Below are 26422 nucleotides of genomic sequence, written 5' to 3' on the forward strand. Positions count from 1 at the left end.
CCACTACTATATAAATTAAGAGAAGCTGATTCTTTCTTTAGTTCGGAGCCGAGACTTTTGCCATTATTGATGCTGCCTGTATCTTGCATTTTTTGTCTCTTGCATTCATGATGATTCTATAAACATATCTGACCACCTTCTTATTATGTCTTCTAGAATAATTGTTCTGGTACATTTACATATTAAAATACAGATTATTTTATTATTATTTATTTCACCTTTATGTTACAGTTAGGGCTTTATTTTTAGAAAACTTGGATAGGTTATATTTAATTTACGATAGTAAAGAGGTATTATAAAGTATTTTTTCTAAAAGAGGGGGCACTTGGTCTTGGTAAGGCTGAGAACTACTCTAAGTTTATTATACTACGAGAGCCAGCCACAGCCTGAATAAGATAATGTGTACGAAAATCACCTTGTATCTACTAGACACAAAGTTAGGGTCTGTTTAATTCATAACTTATTTACAAGAATCCTTTAGACCCTTGCTAATCTGTAAGTATGGTCTATGGACCAGCAGCATTGGCAACATCTGGAACATGTTACAAATGCAGAATCTCAGGCCAGACTTGCTGAATCAGAATCTGCATTTTAACAAGATTCCTAGGGCATTCTTGTGCACACTGAAGTCTGATAAGCATTGCCCACAGTTTGAAAAGTATTAGTGAAACTTATTATCACTCTCATAGCACATGTTGGATTAGTAGTGCATCATCTTTATATATGTATTTAGAATATATTTTTTATTGTTTAAATGCTGGTTTTAAAAGATAGCTGAGCAATGAAGTTTTAGAACATTCAATTTTGACTTACCTTGTAATACAACATTTATAACACATTATAATTCAAAAGCCAGAAATCTTTATTCATTCATTCCTCATTCAAAAATATTTATTGAATGCCTGTTATGTGTCATGTATGCAAAATACTGGCAATACAATGGTGAACAAGACAGCAGTGCTTTTGCCCTCATGGAATTTACAGTCAGTTGAAGAAGATAGGTTCCCAAACAAATAAATCTCCAATGAAATAATTAAAATTATTTGAAGTGCTATGAAGGAAATTAAAAAGTGCTAAAATGGAGAATAATGGTTGGTGCAGGGTTGGTGAACCTCTCCTCTGAATAAAAGGTCTGGCTAGAGATAGAAATTTGGTTATCCTCAGCCCATAGATGATGTTTAGTGCCATGGGAATGATTAGGATCACCTAAAGAGAGAATGTATTGTAAGAAGGGGGCTCGGGTTTGAGCCCTGAGAAGCATCTTACTTAGGTGGTCAGATAGAGGAGGAGGGGCTAGCATGAGAGGAACAGCATAGCAAGACTGGTGAAAAACCAGCAGAGTGTGGTGTAACAGAAATTCAGGAGAGGAGAGTGTTTCATGAAGGAGTGTGTGGTTAGCTATGTTGAATGTTGCTGGAAAATCAAGTAAGGTGAGGACAAAAAGTGGGGGTTGGTTTTGGCAACATAAAACTTGCTAGTGACCTTAACAAAAGTGTTTTTTTTGTGTAGTTGTGGGGATGGAAACCTAATTGAAAGTGGGAATGGGAATAGAGGAAGTAGAAACATTGTTACAGACCATTTCCCCAGAAGTTTAGCTAGAAAGTAAAGCGGAGAAATAAGTGGGGCTGTTGCTGGAGAGAAATGTGGATGTGGATCGAGAGATTTTGTTTGTTTGTTTTTGTTTTCCAAAGATGAATGGCACAAACTATCTGTAGCCTAAGTTTAGTGGGGAAAAAAAATCAAAGATCAAAATTGAAACATCTTTTTTTAAATAAATAAATAAATTTATTTATTTATTTTTGGCTGTGTTGGGTCCTTGTTGCCTCACGTGGGCTTTCTCTAGTTGCGGCGAGTGGGGGCTACTCTTCGTTGCGGTGCACGGGCTTCTCATTGCGGTGTCTTCTCTTGTTGCAGAGCGTGGGCTCTAGGCGCACAGGCTTCAGTAGTTGTGGCACGTGGGCTCAGTAGTTGTGGCTTGCGGGCTCTAGATCACAGTCTCAGTAGTTGTGGCACACGGGCTTAGTTACTCCGCGGCATGTGAGATCTTTCCAGACCAGGGCTCGAACCCGTGTCTCCTGCATTGGCAGGCAAATTCTTAACCACTGCGCCACCAGGGAAGTTCTGAAACAGATCTTGAAATCTCAATTATCAGGAAAATTTGATTGAAGAATTATCTATCACTGAGAATATCTTCATATTTATTTGGTACATAACATGTAAATAAATTTCCTGTCAGAATTTTTATATGGCACCCATTCAGTGGATGGTTGGTATAGATATACGGTATAAAGACGCTATAGAAGACTCATGAGAAACCCTTGAAATTCAGACTTTTTTTTTAAAGTGGGAAGATACTGCTATAATTGCATTTCTAAGGTTTGGGATTTTTTTTTTTTGGCCGTGCTGTGTGGCTTGCAGGATATTAGTTCCCCGATCAGGGATTGAACCCCGGGCGTCAGCAGTGAAAGCACCGAGTCCTAACCACTGGACTACCAAGGAACTCCCCTGGGATTTTAGATATTTGAAAATGTTTGCGTTCAATAGATATTTTTAAATTAAGGAGTAAAATACGATGAAGTATACCTTTCTTACATATATAGGTTGATTAATTTTTACCTATATATATTTTTACCTATACTCCTTCTAGGTCAAGATATGAAACATTTTGCACCAGAAACTAACACAGCATTGTGAATCAACTGTACTCCAATAAAATAAATTTTTTAAAAAGCTATGGAACTTTTGCATCACCCCAGAAGATTCCCTTGTGCCCATTTATAAAACCTCCCTTGGGCTTCCCTGGTGGCGCAGTGGTTGGGAGTCCGCCTGCCGATGCAGGGGACGCAGGTTCGTGCCCCGGTCTGGGAGGATCCCACGTGCCGGAGAGCAGCTGGGCCCGTGGGCCATGGCCGCTGGGCCTGCGCATCCGGAGCCTGTGCTCCGCAGCGGGAGAAGCCACAGCAGTGAGAAACCTGCGTACCACACACACATAAAAAAAACAAAAAAACCTCCGTTTTCCCCAAGTAAAACACTATTCACACTAATGTCGTCATAGATCAGTTTTCCTGTTCTTGAATTCCATATAAATCATACAGTAGGTACTTTTTTGGTGTCCGGCTTCTTTTGCTCAAGATACCTTTGAGATCCATCCATATTGTTACATTTATTAGTAGTTCATTCTCTTTTATTATTGAATAGTATGAATATACCACAATTTGTTTATACATAGTACTGTTGATGGCCATTCGACTGTTTCCAGTGTTTGTCTATATGATGAACACTCTTATACATGCCTTTTGGTGGACATATACATTCATTTCTCTTGGATGTGTATCTAGGACTAGCATTTCTGGGTCATAGGGTAGGTGTGTATTTAGCTTTGATACATACTGCCAAACAGTTTCCAAAGTGGTTAGAGACAGTTTACCCCCCACTGGCACTGTCTGAGAGTTCCAGTTGTTCCACATCTTGCCAACACTTGCTATTGTCAGTCTTTTTAATTTTAGCCATTCTGGTGGTATTTCATTGTTTTAATTTGTAGTTTCCTGGTGAATAATGATGTTGAGTACCTCTTCGTATGTTTATTGGCTATTTAGATATTCTCTTTCCTGAAGTGCTGTAAGTCTTCTGTACATTTTTTAAAAAGTTGGATTGTTTGTATTTTTCATACTGATTTTGTGGGCATTTTTTAAAAATTTTAGAAACGTAGACTTTATCAGATGTGTATTGCAGATATTTTCTCTGAGTCTGTAACTTGCTTATTTATTTACTCAATCTATTTGATAAATAGAATTCTTGATTTTTTTTTTTTTTTTGCGGTACACGGGTCTCTCACTGCTGTGGCTTCTCCCGTTGCGGAGCACAGGCTCTGGACACGCAGGCTCAGCGGCCATGGCTCACGGGCCCAGCCACTCCGCACACGTGGGATCTTCCCAGACCGGGGCACGAACCCGCGTCCCCTGCATCGGCAGGTGGACTCTCAACCACTGTGCCACCAGGGAAGCCCAGAATCCTTGATTTTAATGAAGACTAACTTATCACTTTTTTTTCTTTTGGGATTAAGTGTACCTTATGTCCTGCTTAAGAAATCTTTGCCTATCCAAAGCCATGAAAATATTCTCTTGTATTTTCCTCTAGAAATTTGATTGTTTTAAGTTTCACATTTAAGTCTATTACCCACTTCAAATTGATGATTCTTGACATCATAAGAACATCATAACTGTTTTTGACATCAGTTATTTTTTATCAGAAACTAGGCATTTTACAGTTACAAAATGAAAATCTTACTTGGAATATGTTGGATTCAACCACTTATGCACAGTTTTTCAAAGTATCAATGACATGAAATGCCCATTCTTCCTTTTCTCTCTACATGTTCATTTGCTGGCATGTGATATCCATGCTAAAATATAAATATACTTATTTTTCTACAACTTTAGAGTAACTGACCTTTCAAGGAAAATAACACTAGATATTGAATTTGCTGTTTTAGACCTGTGCCCCACAGTCTATAATTTCTTCACTAGAATTTAATCTAGGGAAAAAATGGAATATTTTGTAAAAAAGGGTAAGGTAGGAAGTATTGAAATGGTAACGTGGGCTGTATTTGATTTGATGTTCTTAGACAAGTAGTCTTGATGTTTCTTAACCTTTACCTTAATCCAAAAAGGAAGGGAAGGAAGTATTTCATGGCTGGAGAGACTACTCTCATTTTAAGGCATGCCCCCCTTTTTCTTTTTAAAATTATTTATTTATTTAGCCCCCCTTTTTAATATCTTCCTTTCCTCTCAGACATAGTCACTTGAGGTGTTTGAAATTAATTGGGTCTAAAATTTCTTCTAGTTCTGACTTTCTTCTAAGATTTATAATCTGTATAGGAAAGCACCTTAAAACATTATTTAAATTCTTTGAAACAAAGGTGAAACTCAAGGAAGGAATCCTGCTTCTCTTCATAATGTGCCACTGACATTGTACCTTTGGACATTTACATGATTTTATATTTTTTTTCATTCTTTGTGTCTTAAATTTTGTTTGTAAAATGGGGAGAATAATAAATGCCATTGCACGTGTTTATCTTCCAGAGATGCTATGAGATAATACGAAATCTCATTTGCACTCCTGGGCTAAGTGCTTGATGCCACATTTTTGGAGGACCACAGGCAAACAAAACCGGGTTCAGAAGAAAGCTGTCACCATGGTTAGGGAACTGAATGGTAGCATTTGTGTAATAACTTATTCTGGATGTTCCCAGAAAGCTGAACTAGGACCTGAAATGGACAGTTTAAGAAATTTGAGTTTCACTACATTTAAGGAGGAACTTTTTAAACCATTAGAGTTTTTCTGAAATGGAAAGGTATAACTTCTGTACACTTGGAAGTGTCTAAGCAGAGACTTTACAACCCAAATAGGGAGATATTGGAGGAAATTCAAGTATCAAATGGCAGGGGAAGGAGAGGTAAGGTAGTTAAGATAACTACTCCAATTCTAATATTCTAATTTCATTGGTTATAGGGATCATTTTTTTAAATTATTATACAGAACTGTTCTTGTGACGGTAAGATTCCAGGTATGATTGTATGTGGTAGTAATAAAGGGAACTCATGAAGGATCTTTCAGAAATAGTAGCTAACACTTCTGTGCCACATTTGTCGTCCTGAATGTGAATGTTTCAATTATGAATACATTTTTGTAGTCAGCGACTCAGTTTCCAAAGCTTTTTATTAAAAAGTAAAAGTGGACATTTTAGATTTTAAAAAGAGATATGGGGAGAGAGGAATCAGTTTATTGTTATGAAGGTAAAGGAGAATGTCAACGTTCAGAGACGGCTTTCTGGCAGCTGTCAGGCACCAGTGCTGCTGACAGCTGGCAAACTCAGTACATGATTCTTTCTGAGATTGACATTTTGCTCTCCTTTAGCATCTACACTTCCTACTGGGAAAACAGACCCACAAGTGGAAATCTGATCTCTGAAATTAAGAGTAGAATTGTATTAGCTGGTATTCTTAATTGAATGATGATTTCTTAAAGTATCAAAATAAAGACAAGTTTATAACCATTTGAATTAAAAATATGGTTGCCAATTTTGTTGCTAATATAAATATTTGATTTTGTTGGTAGATAACATATTATTCACATGTGAATTTTGACAAAATCTCAATTAACCAGACTCCTGCCATTTCCAAGTTTAAATTTTGTTCGTAATCTACCCCTTTTCATTTTGCAACACATAAAATACTAGGATCTCAGAGAAAAATCTTGGTATCTTTTAAAAAGAATTCTAACTAGTGAATTTTTTAAAATAGCATCTTTGTTGACGGAAAGAGAATCTGAAGGAATAAAAACAAATTTGTAATTGTCATCTCTCAGTAAGCATGTGATGAGATTGTTTTCAATTCTGGAAGAAAACAATTTGAGATTGCTAGTAAAGCTTTGAATTTATAGAGTGCTTGGGATACAACAAAAGAAATAACCTTTAACTTTTACAGTCTAATATATTTGTGAACTGTGTCAGTAAGAGCCTAGTTATACCTTTCACGAGATTTGTTATTTAAGAGGTAAAGTGTCAGTGGAAAACACTAATGATTTAATTAAACCAAAAATATATCAGGAGTTAGTTATTTAGTTACGGGAAGAGCAGGGGGGCAATTGATATGAAAGAGTGTTAACTAGGGTTTTCCGCTTGATTGTAATGTTGGCTTTTAAATGAGGTAAGAAAAATGATTTTACCTAATGATATCAAAAAATACCAATGTATATGCTGAGTTTATATTTGTACACATACAAAGGTACATTTTAAAATATTTTATCTGGATGTTTGGCATCATGTGGGGTTTTTTTTAACCCTCTGAAAAGTCACATTAATTTTTTAATCAGTGAAATTTGTACAATGCTTCGTATGAAGGGTGCTGTTTAGATCCTTTATCTTTTTGATTACTGCATTAATGGAAAATGCTTTTGCCTGAAATTCCAATTGCAGGAGTTTTGGAAATATTGATAGAAGATGGTCATTGTTAAGCTGTTTCCTAGTATAATATCTTTAGAATTTTGGTTGATATTTAGTTTTTATACATGGTTTGATCTACTTGTTTTTTCCTGACCCAGAGTTTTAATGTTTGTTTTAAATAAATAGCTTTGCAATGAGTGGTACCCCAAGCAGCAATGAGATATTCTAAAATCTAGAGCTGTGCTATTTAGTAGAACTTTCTACAGTGATGGAAATATTCTTTATCTGTGCTGTCCAATATGAAAGCCCCTAGCTACGTGTTCTGTTGAGTACTTAAAATATGGTTGGGGGGACTTCCCTAGTGGCGCAGTGGTTAAGAATCCGCATGCCAATGCAGGGGAGCCGGGTTCGAGCCCTGGTACGGGAAGATCCCACATGCCGCAGAGCAACCAGGCCCATGAGCCACAACTACTGAGCCTGCGCCCTAGAGCATGCGAGCCACAACTACTGAGCTCGTGTGCCACAACTACTGAAGCCCGCACGCCTAGAGCCCATGCTCTGCAAAAAGAGAAGCCACCACAATGAGAAGCCCATGCACTGCAAGGAAGAGTAGCCCCCGCTTGCTGCAACTAGAGAAAGCCCGTGCATAGCAATGAAGACCCAACACAGCCAAAAATAAATAAGTAAAAGACTTGACCTTTAAAAAAGAAAAATCTTAAAAAAAAAATGTGGTTGGGTAACTGAGAAACTAAATTTTTAATTTTTATTAACTTAAATTTAAACTCAAATTGGCACATGTAGCTAGAGGCTATTATATTGGACAGTTCAGTATTTGTGCTAGTATTAATAGATTTAGAGCAGGTCTTGGTAAACTTTTTCTGTAAAGTACCAGATAGTGAATGTTTTAGGCTTTGCAAGTCATATAGTCTCCGTTACAAGTACTCAACTCTGCTGTTGGAATACAAAAGCAGTCATAGACAACGGGTAAATGAACGGATTTAGCTGTGTTCCAATAAAACTTTATTAACACTGAAATTTGAATTCCATCTAATTTTCAAGTCACATGAAACAGTATTCTTCTGATTTTTTTCAACCATTAAAAAATGTAAAAATCATTCTTAGTTCACAGGCCATACAAAAGCAGGTGATAAGCTATAGTTTGCAGAACATTGACCTAGAGTGTTTATAAGTAGCAAGGATAGAGATATAAAAATTCATGTGTTAATTCAACAAACTTATTGAGTGGCTATCACAACTGGGCACTATTTTGAGAGCTGAAGATACAGCAAAATAGCGATAAAAATTACAGTCAACATCCATGTTTTCATGGAGTTTACATTCTGGTGGGGGGAGACAGATTTTAAAAATGAACAAATGTATGTCAGGTGGTGAAAATGAAATTTTTTAAAAATAAATTTATTTGTTTGTTCATTTTTATTTTTGGTTGCCTTTGGTCTTCGTTGCTGCGCAGGGGCTTTCTCTAGGTGCAGTGAGTGGGGGCTACTCCTCATTGAAGTGCACGGGCTTCTCATTGTGGTGGCTTCTCCTGTTGCGGAGCACGGGCTCTAGGCATGCGGGCTTCAGTAGTTGTGGCATGTGGGCTCAGTAGTTTTGGGTCACAGGCTCCAGAGCGCAGGCTCAGTAGCTGTGGTGCACGGGCTTAGTTGCTCCGCGGCATGTGGGATCTTCCTTGACCAGGCCTTGAACCCGTGTCCCCTGCACTGGCAGGTGGATTCCCAATGACTGCGCCATCAGGGAAGTCCGAAAATGAAATTTTATGAAGAAAAATAAAGAGAAAAGAAAGTGCCAATGGAGGATGACATTTTATTATAGGGTAGTTAGGTAAAGCTTGTTCAATAAGGTGACTTTTGAGCACACACCTGAATGAAGAAAGGAAGTGGGCCACGTGGCTATCTAAGGGAAGAACATTTTGGTCAGAGGGAAGAGTAAAACCAAAGGTCCTGAGGCAGGAGCATGCTTTACCAATTCATGTAAAAGGAGAGATGTAGAAAATTGACAAGAATTGTATTTCAACAAAATTAACCCACTTTGGAATTCTCCCATCATTTGCATCAGATATGTATAAATATCAGTAAAGGGAACTATATTTCTATCAAAAGCAATATAGGGACCTTTCCTTCTTAGCTTTCTAGAGCATTCTTTTTGGAAAATAGTTTAAAACTATGTCGACTGCGAACACATTAAAAAAGACCCCAGTAGACCCCATCATGGAAACTTTTTGAAGTCTTTTTTGGACTGAAGTATGAAGGAATTACAAAATGATCCATTAAAAACTGTAAAACTTTTGCTGCACTTAGAAATGTTTAACAGGTTTCTGGTCTTCAGATGGGAATTCCTTTACCATCTGTTCACTACTGGACTTCATATGTTTATAAAGACCTTTGAGTTCAAGGGGGGAAATGCACTTCAGTCTATTTTGTCCTTGTCTTTTAAGTATTTTTTAGCACCTAAGAAGAACATCCATGTAGCCTGATTATAGATGGCTTTAATGTCTCCTTCAAGTTCTGAATACTCAGATAGTCAAATCTTTTTCTCTTGGAAACTGTACTCAGTTCCTTCTGGTGTTATTTACAGCACACAAAGGCTGCTTGAAAAAATATTGAGAGATATTTAAATGTCACTGTCAGAGTTTAAAAGGTTCAGGGGACCAGGACCTTTTTCCTTTAGGTCACCAAATCAAAAGCCATCTTGCTCTGTAGTAACTAAAAGGTGTTTTCACATGAAGGTTGTTCATGTGAAACTTTTGAGCTAGTTTTCTTTCTTTTTTTTTTTTTCTGTTCAGAATCCCTTTAGTGTGCAGTTAAAAGTTTCACAGTTAGCTTTAAAAAAAAAAAAAACTTAAAAAAACCCACTATCAAACTTACAGAAAAGTTGCAACACTGTACAAAAAACTATTTTTTTCCGGAAATTTTGAGAGTAAGTTGCTGACATGAAGCTCTGTTACCCTTGAATACTTTAGTGTGTCTTCTACCTTCTCCCACATAACCACAAAACAACCATCAAAATCAGGAAATTAACATTGATCTATGACTAATATTTTAAAAATATATTTATTTATTTATTTGGCTGTGCCGGATCTTAGTTGTGGAATGGGGGATCTTCGTTGCTGGGTGCGGGATCTTTTAGTTGTGGCATGTGAAATCTTAGCTGCGGCATGTGGGATCTAGTTCCCTGACCAGGGACTGAACCTGGACCCCTTGCATTGGGAGCACGGAGTCTTAGCCGTTGGACTACCAGGGAAGTCCCCATGACTACCATTTAATCCTCAGACCCCATTCAGATTTCTTCAGTTACTTCTATAACGTCTTTTACTTCAGGAGGATTCAGCTCAGAATCATACATTGCATTTAGTTGCCACGTCTCTTCACTCTCCTTCAGTCTGGAATAGTTTCTTAGTCTGTCACGATCTTGACACTTTTGAGGATTACAAGCCAGTTATTTTGTAAATTACCCTCAGTTAGTTTGTTTTCTCACGTTTAGATTCATGTTGTGCATATTTGACAGGAATATCACAGAAGTGATGCTGTGGGGTTTTTTTATATATAAATTTATTTATTTATTTTAGGCTGTGTTGCGGCTTCATTGCTGCACGCGGGCTTCGTTGCGGCGAGCAGGGGCAACTCTTCGTTGTGGTGCGCGGGCTTCTCATTGCGGTGGCTTTTCTTGTTGAGGAGCACGGGCTCTAGGCGTGCGGGCTCAGTAGTTGTGGCTCGCGGGCTGTAGAGCGCAGGCTCAGTAGTTGTGGTGCAGGGGCTTAGTTGCTCTGCAGCATGTGAGATCTTCCCGGACCAGGGCTTGAACCCGTGTCCCCTGCATTGGCAGGCAGATTCTTAACCACTGCACTACCAGGGAAGTATGATGCTGTGTTCTTTTCATTATCAGTGGGCACATAATTTTCATTTGTCCCACTACTGATGATGATCACTTTGCTCAGTTACAGTGGTGTCTACAGGGCTCTCCACTATATAGTTTCTCTTTTCATGTTTGTAATAATAAGTATTTTGAGGAGAAGCACTTTGAATCTATATAAATATTCCATTTGTTACTAGGCTTTCAACTTATTAACTTTCTTATTAATGTCAATATGGACTCATGAATTTCTGTTTTTTTTCAATGAGTTATAATCTAGTACTATCATAATAATTTTGATGCTCCCTTGTCTCAGATTTGGCGAGTGGAAACCCCTTCAGAATGATTTCTATATCCTTTTAACATATCCTCTTCATTCTGTGAGCACTTCCTTGCTTTCTGGCACGACAAAATGTTCCAGTCTCACCTGTACTTTCCCTGCCCCAGGCTTGGAGTCAGCCATTTTTCCAAGGAATCTGGTTCCTTTAAGTTGAGAATGATATTTAGAAGTTAATATCTATATGCTAGAAGCTGTTGTGGTGTCACTGCTCCCAGGTGCTCTCAGTGGACAGGGCTAGAGACTACGTGTATGTATGCCATACATATACACACATTTACATCTATATTTTGTATCAATTGATATACAGTAGAAGCCATGTGTTCCTGCCAATACTTGCATTTCCAATATAGGACCACAGGTTTCCATATTTGTAACTCCCTTCTCTGACAGAGAAAACCTGGGTCTCATTATCTGTTATTATATTTTCCTTATTTGATCAATCCTCCTTTATTTAACCAGTCATCCATCGCCACTGCCATCTCCTCTTCACTGAAGATGCTTTCCTTGCCTCATTTGGGTTTTGACATTCTGTCCTACAGCCACTGATCTATGTGGACACTCTTTTCAGCTGTTGGTATCTGACATCCCAGTGCAAGGCTGCGCCTAATATGTGGATGCCCTCTTCACCCCACTCAAGTTTGGACACTTTGCACTGGACCTCATCCATGCACACAAACTCTCCTCACTCCATTTGGGCTCCTTGGTGCCAGCCCCCACTGTCCCTGTGCAGGTACCTTGCTCACCCTGTTTACTCTCTGAAACCGGAGCACCCCCAGGCATAGATGTCCCCTTCACTATGCTCAGGCTCTGACTCTTCATGCTAGGCCATCACTTACTTGGATATCCTCTTCATGCCCCTCAGACTGTAACACTCCAGGCCACGTAATTCTCCCGCCCTTCTTATCTATCTCAGGCTCTGACTTCCCATGCTGTCTGCCCTTCATATAGAATCCCTCCTCATTTCATTCTGAATGCCCACCACACACAGGCACACTCTTCATGCTGGTTGGTCTCCAGCAGCCTGCCTAGCCTGTCCCCATTCCTTGTATAGATGTTTCTTTCACCCATCTTGGGTTTTGACCCCACATAGCAGGCTGCCCCTTTGCTTACTTTAAAAATATTTGTATTTTCCCTGCCTTTATGCTTTGCTGCTAACATTTAATGGGTGGTGTGTTAAACTTTTAAAATTAGGATAGAATGTAAGTACAGTGACTACATTTTTCAAAACAATAATTGGAATATGTCTGAAATATAGTATAGAATATTTGAAATCAGTGCTATCCGGAGCAGTTTTGGGTATATGATCACCATTAAAATAAAGAGCAGGGACTTCCCTGATGGTCCAGAGGTTAAGACTCCGGGCTCCCAATGCAGGGAGCCCAGGTTCGATCCCTGGTCAGGGAACTAAATCCTGCATGCCGCAATTAAAAGCCCGCATGCCGCAACCAAAGATTCCGCATATCACAGCTAAAGATCCTGCACCCTGCAACAAAGAACCTGCACGTGGCAATGAAGGTCCTGCATGCCGCAACTAAAGACCTGGTGCAGCCAAATAAATAAATAAATATTTAAAAAAAAAAAAAAAAGAACAAAGGAGAGTTTCAACTTCTTTCTTTCTTTCTTTCTTTTGGCTGCACTAGGGTCAGTAGTTGCAGTGCATGGGCTCAGTTGCCCCGTGGCATGTGGGATCTTAGTTCCCTGACCAGGGATTGAACCCATATCCCTTGAATTGGAAGGTGGATTCTAAACCACTGTGCCACCAGGGAAGTCCCAAGAGTTTCAATTTCTAGTAATAGAAGAGTACCTCCTATTGAACCAAACTTCCAACAGATAACAATTATAGGTTCTGGACAAAATATGAAAAAAATCTGTTACCTGTTACCAACTTGTTTTTATGGCTTTTTTGCCCAAGGGCAGGCCCCAGTTTTAGCATCAGGGTGACCAAAACTTGAGTAGATAATCCACAGTTTTACTAGCTTAAAAAACGATAGCAATCACAACAGTTGGGAGGCAAAGGGGGAAATTCTAGAATGGAGAGGGCAGAGAGGGCTTTTTGTGTATAAATTCTCTGGCTGGACCAAATCTTTAGCTAATCCTTGAACTATATATGTATGGGTCATACCCTGAGCAATCCATCAGAGGTGAAAGTAACTGAATAGAGATTTACACTTCTGCAAGAGCGACCAACTTGTCCCAGGTTCCCTGAGGCTGTGAAAGTTCTGGGGTCTGGGAAAATCCTCAATCCCAAGTATACTGGGACAATTGGTTATGCTAGCTGCTGCCCACCACAAATGAAACAGAATTTGAGTTTAACTACATGCTTTAAAAAGTAAAATAAACAAAGAAAAGATCCTATATGCTTCAAAAGAACATAACAGACTCCAGAAATTCTGTAATATCTTTATAATGTCCAGGGTACAATCCAAAATTATTAGGTTATATGAAGAAACAAGAAAATGTGACCCATACTCAAGAGAAAAGGAAACCAAAGATGACTGAGCCCAAAGTGACAGGTATTGGACAAGGATCTTAAACAAGTATAATAATTATACTCAAAGATGCAAAGGAGGGCTTCCCTGGTGGCGCAGTGGTTGAGAGTCCGCCTGCCGATGCAGGGGACGCGGGGTCGTGCTCCTGTCTGGGAGGATCCCACATGCCGCGGAGCGGCTAGGCCCATGAGCCATGGCCGCTGAGCCTGCGCATCTGGAGCCTGTGCTCCGCAATGGGAGAGGCCACAGTGGGGAGAGGCCTGCGTACCACAAAAAAAAAAAAAAAAGATGCAAAGGAAAATATGCTTGTAATGAATTAACAAAAAGGAAATCTAGCAGAGAGACTAGAAAAAAGAACAAAATGGAAATTCTAGAACTAAAAATTACAATATCTGAAATAGAAAACTCACTGGATAGGCTTGACAGCACATTAAGATGAGATAAGAAAGAGTAAGTGAACTCGAAGATTTATCAATAAAAATATTCAATCTGAGCAACAGAGGAAAGAATTTGGGGGAGGGAAAGAATAGAACCTCAGGGAACTGTGGGAAAATATGAAAAAGTCTAACATACATGTAAATGAAGTCCTAGAAGAAAAGGGGCAAGAGAATGGAGGAGAAAAAGTATTTGAAGAAATAATGGCTGAAAATTTCTCAGGTTTAGTGAAAAACATAATTTTACACATAAAAAGTTCAGTGGACCCAAGTGGGATAAATGTGGATAAAACCACACCTAGACATATCATAGTCAAACTGCTAAAAACCAAAAGTCAGGAGAAAATCTTGAAAGCATTCAGAGAAAAAGAATACATATATATAGGAAGACGACAATACAAAATATCACTGACTTCTCATCAGAAACAACAGAGGATAGAAGATAGTGGAATGCCATCTTTAAAGTGCCAGAAGAAAACTGTCAACCCATAATTCTATGTCAAGTAAAAACAACCTTTAAAGTTGAAGGCAAAATAGAGATATTTCCAAATAAATGAAAACTAAGAAAAGTTGTCATTCATACAGCTGCCCTACTAGAAATGCTAAAGGAAGCTCTTTAGACTGAAGAGAGACAATACCAGAAAGGAACTCAGGTCTTTATGAAAAAATGAAAAGCACCAGAAATGGTAAGTATGTGGGTAAATACAAAGTACTAATTTGTTCCACTTAATCTCTTTAAAGTATAATTGCTGCATGGATTCCTTTTATTCTCCTTGAGGCATATTTTAGGGAGCATATAGAGAAAGAATTAGTCCTGCTCTGAAGAGGAAATCAGCAATTAAGTCTTCCAAAATAGTACCCTTATTAAATTTAGAGTGCTCAAATTTGAAAAAATTTACTCTAAGTAGCTAATATTTGTAATCCTTTTCTTTTCAGATATAAAACCAAATGTGGAACTGAAAAGCACTCAAGAGCAGTCTGTGCCCACAGGTAACATCAGGTCTTTCCACTCTGATAATATACCGTGACTGAATAGACCAAAGGAAGAGGAATATTCTGATTGCAATAAAAATGCTATGGAAATGTGTTGGGGAAAAAATGTGGTTGTCTTTTCCTGATACAAAAATAACAAATCCATTTAGATCATATAAGTTCTTTGGCATCACAGAGCCAAACCATCTACCTAATGTTAATCACTGGTTTTTTATTTTCTTTTCACATTTCTTCAACTGATTGGTTTGAATAAAGACAGTTTTTGTTGAACAATATAGTAGCTGTTATTTGAACAACTTGTGCTTTTCACTCAGGAACAGTGGTCAGCAAACATTTTGTAAAGGGCCGGAGAGTAAATATTTTAGACTTTGTGGGCCATATATGGTCTCTGTTGCCTATTCCTCTTTATGTTATTTACAATCCTTTAAAACTGTAAAAACCATTCTTACCTCCTGGGTCCCTACAAAAACAGACCATGGCTAGATTTGGCCTCAGGCCACAGTTTGCTGACCCCTGCTCCAGAATAAACTCTAAACATTTAAAGTAATCTATTTCCTAACAATAACTTCTGTGTTTTCTCCATTGATTAACTCACTTTGTTTGAATCAAAGCTTTTGCTATATTACAAAATTTACCACTTAAGTGCCTTGTTACATTACTGTGAGTTGTAACCTTATGTTTTTGGGGTTTTGGCTTTTTAAAATTTATTTATTTATTTACTTATTTTTGGCTGCATCGGGTCTTTGTTGCTGCGCGCGGGCTTTCTCTAGCTGCGGCGAGCAGGGGCTACTCTTCGTTGTGGTGTGCGGGCTTCTCATTGCAGAGGCTTCTCTTGTTGTGGAGCACGGGCTCTAGGCACGTGGGCTCGGTAGTTGTGGCACGTGGGCTCAGTAGTTATGGCTTGCGGGCTCTAGAGCGCAGGCTCAGTAGTTGTGGCGCATGGGCTTAGTTGCTCTGTGGCATGTAGGATCTTCCCGGACCAGGGCTTGAACCCGTTTCCCCTGCATTGGCAGGTGGATTCTTAACCACTGCACCACCAGGGAAGCCCTAACCTTATGTTTTAATGGAACCTGTACCTCACATTAGTTGTTCAGGCGTGCACTTTACGTCCATTATTTCAGGATTGAGAAAAGTAAACTATTTAGAGTCTTACTGTCTAAGAGTATATGTTATAATATGCAGAAAAGATAAACTTTACCTATAAATCAAAACCTGAGTCCATGATGACCACATTTTCAGGTCCTCTTAGTCATGGATTTTATGTGATATGTTTCCATTTTACTCCTACATGCCAGTAAAATGTCCTGCTCCATGTGTTCAGTCATGCCTGCAGCTGAAAGGAAGCCCCTGCAGTTTCTAATCACCTCTCTTATTTCAGCCCCTCCTTAGTCCCACAGGATTCAGTGTCTTTATTTGTTGCATGTAATAGATTCTCAGCAAATATTTTATTGAAAATTGGGAAGGAGTTTGATAGCAAGCAGGTATCTTTTCTGTTCATTTCTTTTATCATCTTTTTGTTATCTACTATGCTTACATGTGAAATAATTCCAGCTACGTCATGCCTTCTTCCTTACTTCTAATATTATCAATATTTATTGTACAAAATTATATTTTTGTTAAACTTGATTTTTAGTAAGTTTGCTGTTTATTTAACCATGCTTTTATTATGTCTACTGCCTTTTACGTAGGAACTCCCATAACAATTTTTTTTTCCCTTAATCTCATGTCCGAGTCTACATTATAGGCCTGAGTCTTGCATTATAGTTGTGCGTTTGTTTTATCTACATCTGTAAAGTATAAGCTCCTTGAAGACAGGAATTATAACCTATTCATATCTGTAGCCTTGTCAAAATTTAGTAAATGTTTGATGAGATACAGGAATTTGGGGGCCAATATGCTTTCCACAGAATCACATTTATAATGTGAACAGAAAGGGAAAATAGGATTTGATACAGAAGCTTACAGGCTTCCTCTCAGGAAAGCATCTTTCCCAAATTGAGTTATACCAGTAGTTTCAGACTCAGTATTTCTCATCACTATATGTTAATATTTCTTGGTCTTAACTAGCAATAGCATCCTACTGAATAATCTGAGATATACCAAAGGAGAGAGAATTTCAATCCAAAGGAACTTGAGTGCATTTTAACTCAGGTGAAAGAAATAGTCAAGAAAATGATGTCTAATGGAAAGGCACATGAACCTTGGGCATCTTTCTAAACCTCAAGAGTTTTCACATATATCTTACTTGGGTGTATGTGAAAGCGATATTGTCTATCTCTAAGGGATTGGGTGAAGCTGAAATAGGAGTCTTACTTAATACATGTTTATAAAAATCCTTTAAAGTTGACTGCATAGTTAAAATTCTTCTTATCTCCTAGAAGGTTCGGTGCTTTTGCATGACTACGATTTAACCAAACCTCATGAAACAGAAAATGTGGATGGTACAGAAGGCCCAGCCAATCAAGATGAAGACATAGGAGGTGAGCCGTAGTGTATAGACCAGAAACTAAAGATATCGTTCAGGCTCAACATGGAGAAGAAATCAGGAAATCTCCGAGGAAAACTTGCATTTGTGGGTTGAGTTGGAAGGAATTCAGTTTTGTTCACTTTACAAATATTTACATTTAATAATTTGCTACAGGATGTCAGCAAACTTTGAGAATTTAAGGTGCTTATTCAGTGTTCAAGTTATACTAACTTCTTTTTTTAAATTTTTTAAAATTAATTTTTATTGGAGTATAGTTGATTTACAATGTTGTGTTAGTTTCTGCTGTACGGCAAAGTGAATCAGTTATACATATACATATATCCACTCTTTTTTAGATTCTTTTCCTATATAGGTCATTACAGATTACTGAGTAGAGTTCCCTGTGTTATACAGTAGCTTCTTATTATCTATTTTATATATAGTAGTGTGTATATGTCAATCCCAATCTCCCAGTTTATCCCTCCCCCCCTTCCTCCTCGGTAACGATAAGTTTGTTTTCTACATTTGTGACTCTATTTCTGTTTTGTAAATAAGTTCATTTGTACCATTCTTTTTTAGGTTCCACATATAAGTGATATCATATGATATTTGTTTTTCTCTGTCTGACTTACTTCACTCAGTATGACAATCTCTAGGCCCATCCATGTTGCTGCAAATGGCATTATTTCATTCATTTTTATGGCTAGTATTCCATTGTATATACGTACCACATCTTTTTTTTTTTCTTCATCCTTATTGGAGTATAATTGCTCTACAATGCTATGTTAGTTTCCGCTGCACAACAAAGTGAATCAGCTATTTGTACACATATATCCCCATATCCCCTCCCTCTTGAGCCTCCCTCCTACCCTCCCTATCCCACCCCTCTAGGTCATCACAAAGCATCGAGCTGATCACCCTGTGCTGTGCAGCACCTTCCCACCAGCCATCCATTTTACATTTGGTAGTGCATACACGTCAATGGCATTCTCCCACTTTGTCCCAGCTTCCCCTTCCCCCACTGTGTCCTCAAGTCCATTCTCTATGTCTGCATCTCCATTCCTGCCCTACCACTAGGTTCATCAGTACCTTTTTTTAGATTCCACATACATTCGTCAGCATATGGTATTTTTCTCTTTCTGACTTACTTCACTCTGTATGACAGACTCTAGGTCCATCCACCTCATTACAAATAACTCAATTTTGTTCTTTTATGGGTGAATAATATTCCATTGTATATATGTGCCACATCTTCTTTATCCATTCATCTGTTGATGGACATTTAGGTCATTTCCATGTCCTGGCTATTGTAAATAATGCTGCAATGAACATTAGGGTGCATGTATCTTTTCGAATTATGATTTTCTCTGGATATATGCCCAGGAGTGGGGTTGCTGGATCATATGGTAGCTCTATTTTTAGTTTTTTAAGGAACCACCATACTGTTCTCCATAGTGACTGTACCAATTAACACTCCCACCAACAGTGTAGGAGGGTTCCCTTTTCTCCACACCCTCTCCAGCATTTATTGTTTGTAGACTTTTTCATGATGGCCATTCTGACCAGTGTGAAGTGGTACTTCATCATAATTTTGATTTGCGTTTCTCTAATAATTAGTGATGTTGAGCATCTTTTCATGTGCTTTTTGACCATCTTTATGTCTTCTTTGGAGAAATGTCTATTTCAATCTTCTGCCCATTTTTTGATTGGGTTGTTTGTTGTTTTGGTATTGAGCTGCATGAACTGTTTGTATATTTTGGAGATTAATCTCTTGTAGGTCGCTTCATTTGCAAATATTTTCTCCCATTCTGTGGGTTGTCTTTTTGTATTTCATTTTTTAAATAATATGTTTATTTTACTTCCATCATAAAAGTAATACATGTTCATGATAGAAAATTTGTCTGGGATATTTTCCACCAATTCTCCAATTCTCCAGACACAAACTGGGCATCCAGCAATTCAATTCAATTCAATTCTTATGCTAACTTCTAGAATTAGTGCAGAACCCACAGGTTAAGGGCTCAGTCCCCTAAGACTTCCCTCACTTCAGACACCACTTAAAAGTACCAGGTCCCCAGGTTACCTGAACTTCTGTCCAACTAGACTCCAAATTCGGGATTTCCCACAACCACCCCCGCCCTCAGGTTTGATAATTGCCTAGAATGACTCACAGAACTTAGGAAAGCACTTTACATACTATTACTGGTTTATCATAAAGGACACAACTCAGGAACAGACAAATGGAAGAGGTGCATTGGGCAAGCTATGGGATGGAAGGGTGCAGAGCTTCAATGCCCTTTCTGGGCATACCACCTTCTAAGCAGCTTGATGTCTTCACCAGACACTCTCTGAATCTTACAGTTCAAGAGTTTTTATAGAGCTCAATCTCCAGTCCCTTTCCTGGAGGTTGGTGGGTGAAAGTTCCAACCCTCTAATCACTTGGTCTCTCTGGTGACCAACCCATCCTGAGGCTATCTAAGGGCTGCACCCTAAGTCACCTCAGTAGCATAAACTCAGGTGTGATTGAAAGGGGCTTGTTATGAATAGCAAAAGACACTCTTATCACTCAGGAAATTTCAAGGGTTTTAGGAACTTCGTACCAGGAACCTGGGACAAAAACCAAATGTAGTCTTTGACCATGAATCTCTTATAGCAAATGCATCATAGAAGTCAAAACATACTGGCACATTACTAGAGTCACACTCAGTCATTAATTAGTCCAGTCCATCATCATAGCATATGGAAATGTCTTCTAGGGTGAGACCACTCAGATTTGCAGGCTTCCATTTGATCTTGTCAGGTTCCAAATGCAGGAGTGTCTCAGCAATACATGGCTTCATCTTTTCAAGCATCTGGTATAACTAAGCTAAAACACAATATTATTCCCTTGCTCTGAGTCTCTATTGAGATTGTAATATAATATTGGATTTCCTTCATTGCATAGCCCATTGATTCATTCCTTTGTCCTTAACTACTATTCCTCCTTCTCTCCATTTATTTATACTTAAACTTTTCCACCTTTGGAAGGAACTTTAGATTCAGCTACTGTGATGTTCTAGATTTCAGGCAACAATACTAGTCTAGTAAGTGCCTCCCCTTCAGTTCACTTCTATTCATATAGGGTAGAGTTACTTAGGTACGGAACTAGTGGGCTATTTTTACCACCAGACAGTGGCTACTTTCAGTGTTAACCTTGATTTTGCTAAATGGAATGAAGACATAACCTGCCTTATCAGGCCTTTAGGAATTCTGATATAAAGGTTTAAAACTATAGTTACAGTTTCTTGCTTAGAAATCATCCCTGTTTCTTGCACTTGTAGTTGTATCCCTGGTCCTGTGACTACAGGGCATCAGATAGGAAAGAGAAAGTTGAGGTATGTGGAGAAGAAAAAAAAAGTATAGTTATCCTACCAGTGTCCTCTCTCCTTGGAAAGAATCATATAATCATACTATGATCTTCCTCCCATGGAAAAAATTGCATAGTCATACTAGCAGCCTCTCCCCACCATCTCTTCCCCAGAGCCACCAGAAAAACAGAGGAGTCTATCTAGTGGGGACAACACTGCCTTAGCTCCTCTAATGTTGAGTGTGAACACACACTCTTTTTCTTTTTTGTTTTTAAATTAATTAATTTATTTATTTTTGGCTGCGTTGGGTCTTCGTTGCTGTGCGTGGGCTATCTCTAGTTGCGTTGCTGTGCGTGGGCTTCTCATTGCGGTGGCTTCTCCTGTTGTGGAGCACCAGCTCTAGGCGTGCGGGCTCAGTAGTTGTGGCACATGGGCTTAGTTGCTCCGTGGCATGTGGGATCTTCTCAGACCAGGGCTCGAACCTGTGTCCCCTGCATCGGCATGCGGATTCTTAACCACTGCGCCACCAGGGAAGTCCCTGAACACACACTCTTGAAGACATATAAACCAACCTTTCATGCCTACATCTCCCCCTGTTTTGAACAACCAATGTTTCAACTGCTTGTTCCAATTCTCTATGAAACTATTATTCTGAGGAGAATATCTCTCTGCCTACTCATTATTTGATATTATTAGCTGTAAAGTGTGTTCCTTGCTCTGAATAAATGTGATTTGGTGGTCCAGATGGTGCAATATCTTCTGTTCTGGTTCTTTTATAGTAGTTAGACCATTTGCATCTACCACCACATAAGCAAAGCCCAGTCCAGAGTCAACGCCTATTCTATCAAAACCCATTTGTAGCCCCACTGGGGCTACTGACATTGGTTCAGAGTAATCCACTTGCAAGCTGTGTGTGGGGTCTTCCCCCTGAGGAATCTCCCCCAGAGCCATCTGCACCCTCTGTTTTTCTTGTTGGCATACTGAACAGTTCTTGTTGGCATTTTGAGCCTCAGAGGGTACAAAAGGAATATGTGCAGATTCAGCCCTCTGCACTGCTTTGGTCCCCAAATGTCCACTTATTTCATGGACCCAAGTGGCTGCCTCAAGCTAGTACCCCATAATATCCATGGATGATTGGTCATCATCTAATCCTGGAAGGGGTTTCTTCTGTTAGGCATCAACCTGTCCTACTTTAATGTACCCATCCAATTCCCATAGTGATTTCCATAGGGCTATGGTCCATATGGACATCCTTTTAATAGACCAGACTTCCATAGTCCTCTGCTTATCGGTATGGCCAGACCATTGGCCATCACTTATGAGTCAGGTAAAAAAACAAAACATAGAGGCTTTCATTGTTGTTCGATTCTTCCATCCCTGTTAGGTAAACAGCATGTAATTCATCCCACCAAACTGATTTGTTTTTACCTTCTTCAATCAGAGTGGTAGTCTTCCAAACAGGATATTGGCCATTTACCTTGGAACTGCCATCCATAAACCAAGCAGCGTTTTGTAGGTCAGTCAAGAGCTGTTTATAGGGCACTGTCCAAGTGACAATAGAATCCGGCAACTCCTTACAGTTCAAAAGTCAGTCCTAGGAGAAAAGAGGCTCCCTGCTTGTGAGTATCTCCTGCTTACATTCCCCTTGTAGCACAATCCTGTATAAACCATTGCATTTTATTATGGAACTCTTCTGGGCATTACCCTCCCCATTAGAGCATTTTTCTGACATCTCCTAAGACGTCATGGGTGTTTCAGATATTAAGATTGTTTTTTGTCCTGCAATCATAGGGGCAGTTTCAATTAATGTCTGATATCAGCCTACTAATTGTCCCTCAAATAGAAACTCTCTATTCCATCCTCCCCATAGTTGTCACTGGGAAGCACTCCCAGGCTTTTGCCGTAAGCCCCAACCTATGTCCTACATAGAGCTATCACACAGAATTTGTCCGCACCAGCACTCCAGCTTCTCTTCTACACTGTGTGGACTTGGGCAATCTTATCCATCCTCATTTAGCATGTCCAATGAATATCGCTTGAAGGATAGATTTACATGCCTCCTGTTTTACAAAGTAGTTCCCCAGTCAGACACAATATCCATACCCATAATACATTCAGGTAAAAGGGGTACAACCACTTCGCACGTACCAGTTTTCCTCCAAACTTTCACCTTAATCAACCAACCCTTATATTCCTTTTGTAAAAAATTGAAGTATAGGGCTTCCCTGGTGGCACAGTGGTTGAAAGTCCGCCTGCCGATGCAGGGGACATGGGTTCGTGCCCTGGTCCGGGAAGATCCCACATGCCGCGGAGCAGCTGGGCCCGTGAGCCATGGCCGCTGAGCCTGTGCTCCGCAACAGGAGAGGCCACAACAGTGAGAGGCCCGCGTACCACAAAAAAAAAAAAAAAAAAAAAAAAAAAAATTGAAGTATAGTTGATTTACAATGTTCTATTATTTTCTGGTGTACAGCAAATTGATTCAGTTATACATATATATATTCTTTTTAATGTTCTTTTCCATTTTGATTTGTTACAAAACAGATATTGAATATAGTTCCCTGTGCCATACAGTAGGACTTTGTTGTTTATCTATTTTATATATAGTAGCTTGTATCTGCTAATCCCAAATTCCTAATTTATCCCTCCCCCACCCCCTTTCCCCTTTGGTAACCATAAGTTTGTTTTCTATATCTGTGAATCTGTTTCCATTTCATAAATAAGTTCATTTGTGTCATATTTTAGCTTCCACATATAAGTGATATCATATGTATTTGTCTTTCTCTGTCTGACTTCACTTAGTATGACAATCTGTAGGCCCATCCATGTTGCTGCAAATGGCATTATTTCATTCTATTTTATGGCTGAGTAGTATTCCATTGCGTATATATACCACATCTTCTTTGTCCATTCATCTGTTGATGGACATTTAGGTTGCTTCCATGTCTTGGCTATTGTAAATAGTGCTGCTATGAACATTGGGGTGCATGTATCTCTTCGAATTACAGTTTTGTCTGGATATATGCCCACGGGTGGGATTGCTGGATCATATGGGAACTCTATTTTTAGTTTTTTGAGGAAACTCCGTACTGTTTTCCATAGTGACTGCACCAATTTACATTCCCACCAACAGTGTTGGAGGGTTCCTTTTTCTCCACACCCTCTCCAGCATTTGTTATTTGTAGACTTTTTATGATGGCCATTCTGACCAGTGTGAGGTGGTACCTCACTGTAATTTTGATTTGTATTTCTCTAATAATTATCTATGTTGAGCATCTTTTCATGTGCCTGTTGGCCATCTGTATGTCTTTTTTGGAGAAATGTTTATTTAGGTCTTCGGCCCATTTTTTTTTCATTGCAACCCTTATATTCCTAACTAACCTCCATAGGACTCATCAACAGGTTTTGGTTTTACAATATTAGGTAAGAGAGATGTTCCCCAATTGGACATAATATCCATTCTCATAAAACATTCAGGTAAAGGAGACACAATTTCTCCATGTAAAGCTTGTTTAAAACATCCAAGTTTTCATCCAAACTACCACCTTAATCCTATCAACCCTTACATTTCTATATTCTCTCAATCTAATCGGAGCCCCCTTTAGGGCTTCACTAACATGTTCTGGTAGCACAGTGCATGAGGTACCCATGTCAGAGAGTTCCAGAAACTTTTCTTCTCCACCCCACTGACTATTTTATCTCTTCATGTGCAAAAGAATTTGGGTCCCTATTGAGAGGTTGAGCCAGGGGACCCTGGCTCTTTTGTTATGACAAAGATTAACCTGCCCGTTGCCCTAGGTGATTTCAGGTCCGATTTCTCATTGCAGTCTTTGCCTTCTAGTTTTTACACTGGAGTGAATAGAGTGGACTTGTTTGGGGCCCTTTAAAGTAGAGGAACTGGGCTTCCCTGGTGGCGCAGTGGTTGAGAGTCCGCCTGCCGATGTAGGGGACACGGGTTCGTGCCCCAGTCCGGGAGGATCCCACATGCCACGGAGCGGCTGGGCCCGTGAAAAAAAAAAAAAAAGTAGAGGAACTAGCAGGGAGTCCTTTTGGTCCACCCAACTTTCTATATGGTCCACCCAACTTTCTATAGTGCTGTATTAAGACCGTTGTTTCAACTCTATCAATGTCCATTTTATTTATCCCATTTCTTGATAACTATCTAAAGATTTTCATCCTGCTGAAATGAGTGCCTTAACTCTCCCCATTCTTTTTCTTCTTTATTTTGGCCCTATCAATGTTTCCTTATTCATCTTACTTCTTGATAACCATTTACAGTTTTCCACCTTGATGGGACAAGTCCCTTGACTCTCCCTTCTGCCTCTCCTCATTTTCTTGTTAATTAACCTAATGTTTTTATTAGCATCTGGAAGACCCAAGAGAGGAAGCTGAGACAGCAGATTCAATAAGACTTCTCAGACTGTTGCTTGATTTTGAAGCAGTAATATTAAATGGGATGCCCATGCAAAAGAGGTCCCCTGTTCTGTGTTTTCTTAGATTCCGTATTTGTCTTTTTGGCATCTATTCATTCATCTATATTTGATGCTTTGATGTTTGGGGACCTTACAGAACCAGGGAAAGACTGTCCTTCCCAGGGATAGCCAGTTCTTAGAGACAGCAAAGAACTTGGCCAGGAGCATGCTTTTCCTATATAAACCAACCAATCCAGAGTCCATACCCCCCAACCATCTCCTTATCTAAATCTCATGAACTGAACTAATATTTCCCCTGTCTGAAATCAATCCAGGGCCAAGTAGCAGACAACTAGAGACCACTCCTGTGTCCCAAAGCCTGCTGGAATTATTCAAACCAGGCAGTCCTAAACTGTTTATCCTGCCTGCCTTGCCTTTTCTTGGAAACTCCAGTGAAGGCTCTAGCCTAGGATTTTCCTTCCTCTTTTCTGCATCCTGACTGACATTGGTGCTTCCTCCCGTGGCCCTGTGTGGTATAATAAAGTTCTTATACCACCTGTGTGGTGACCCCCTCTATGGACCCTGTGAGTATAATAAACTTCTTCCTTCCAGACCTTGTTCCCATTTCCTCCTGTGGCTGCACCAACTTTACCATACTATATACAATATGTACATGCTTAGAACACCCCCTTAATCCACAGCATTTACCAAGACCTGGGTAATAGGCATATTTAGTGAGTGACTATCTTGGTTATCATAAAGTCAGTCCATATGGCTTACATATGAAACATATCAGCTGCTTCATCTGGGTTGTTCTACTTGGCACTTATAGTGGGAGTTGGACAGTCCTCTTTCTCAGGGTAAACAGACCTTACAGTGGCTTTTATCCAGTCAACTAGGCTGGCCATTCCCTCAGGAAAAACGTGCTGTGTTTGTGGATCATGTATAATCATCTGCCATTGTTCCGTAGTGAGCTGTGGGTCCTGGATCAACCCAGACATGCTCTTCCACTCTGCAGCATCCCAAACTAAAGACAATGCCCCTAAGTTAGTCACTCTCACAATCCATTTTAGTAAAGGTTCTTCAGGAAGCTGATGATACTGATTGAAAAAATAAGACAACTCCTTCAC

The 26422-nt window shown here is 39.3% G+C and overlaps 1 protein-coding gene across 1 annotated transcript in view; it reads left to right on the top strand.

The window, feature by feature from the left end:
* The window catches only part of IKZF3 (IKAROS family zinc finger 3), an 82726-nt gene that overhangs the window by 6215 nt on the left and 50089 nt on the right, over positions 1–26422 (top strand). Inside the window, exons 2-3 of the mRNA XM_030839873.3 lie at positions 15013–15066; positions 17448–17549. Coding sequence (XP_030695733.1) covers positions 15013–15066; positions 17448–17549 — 156 coding nt within the window. The remainder of the gene's footprint in view (positions 1–15012; positions 15067–17447; positions 17550–26422) is intronic.

This window comes from Globicephala melas, chromosome 20, assembly GCF_963455315.2.
Source record: "Globicephala melas chromosome 20, mGloMel1.2, whole genome shotgun sequence".
NCBI lineage: Eukaryota > Metazoa > Chordata > Mammalia > Artiodactyla > Delphinidae > Globicephala > Globicephala melas.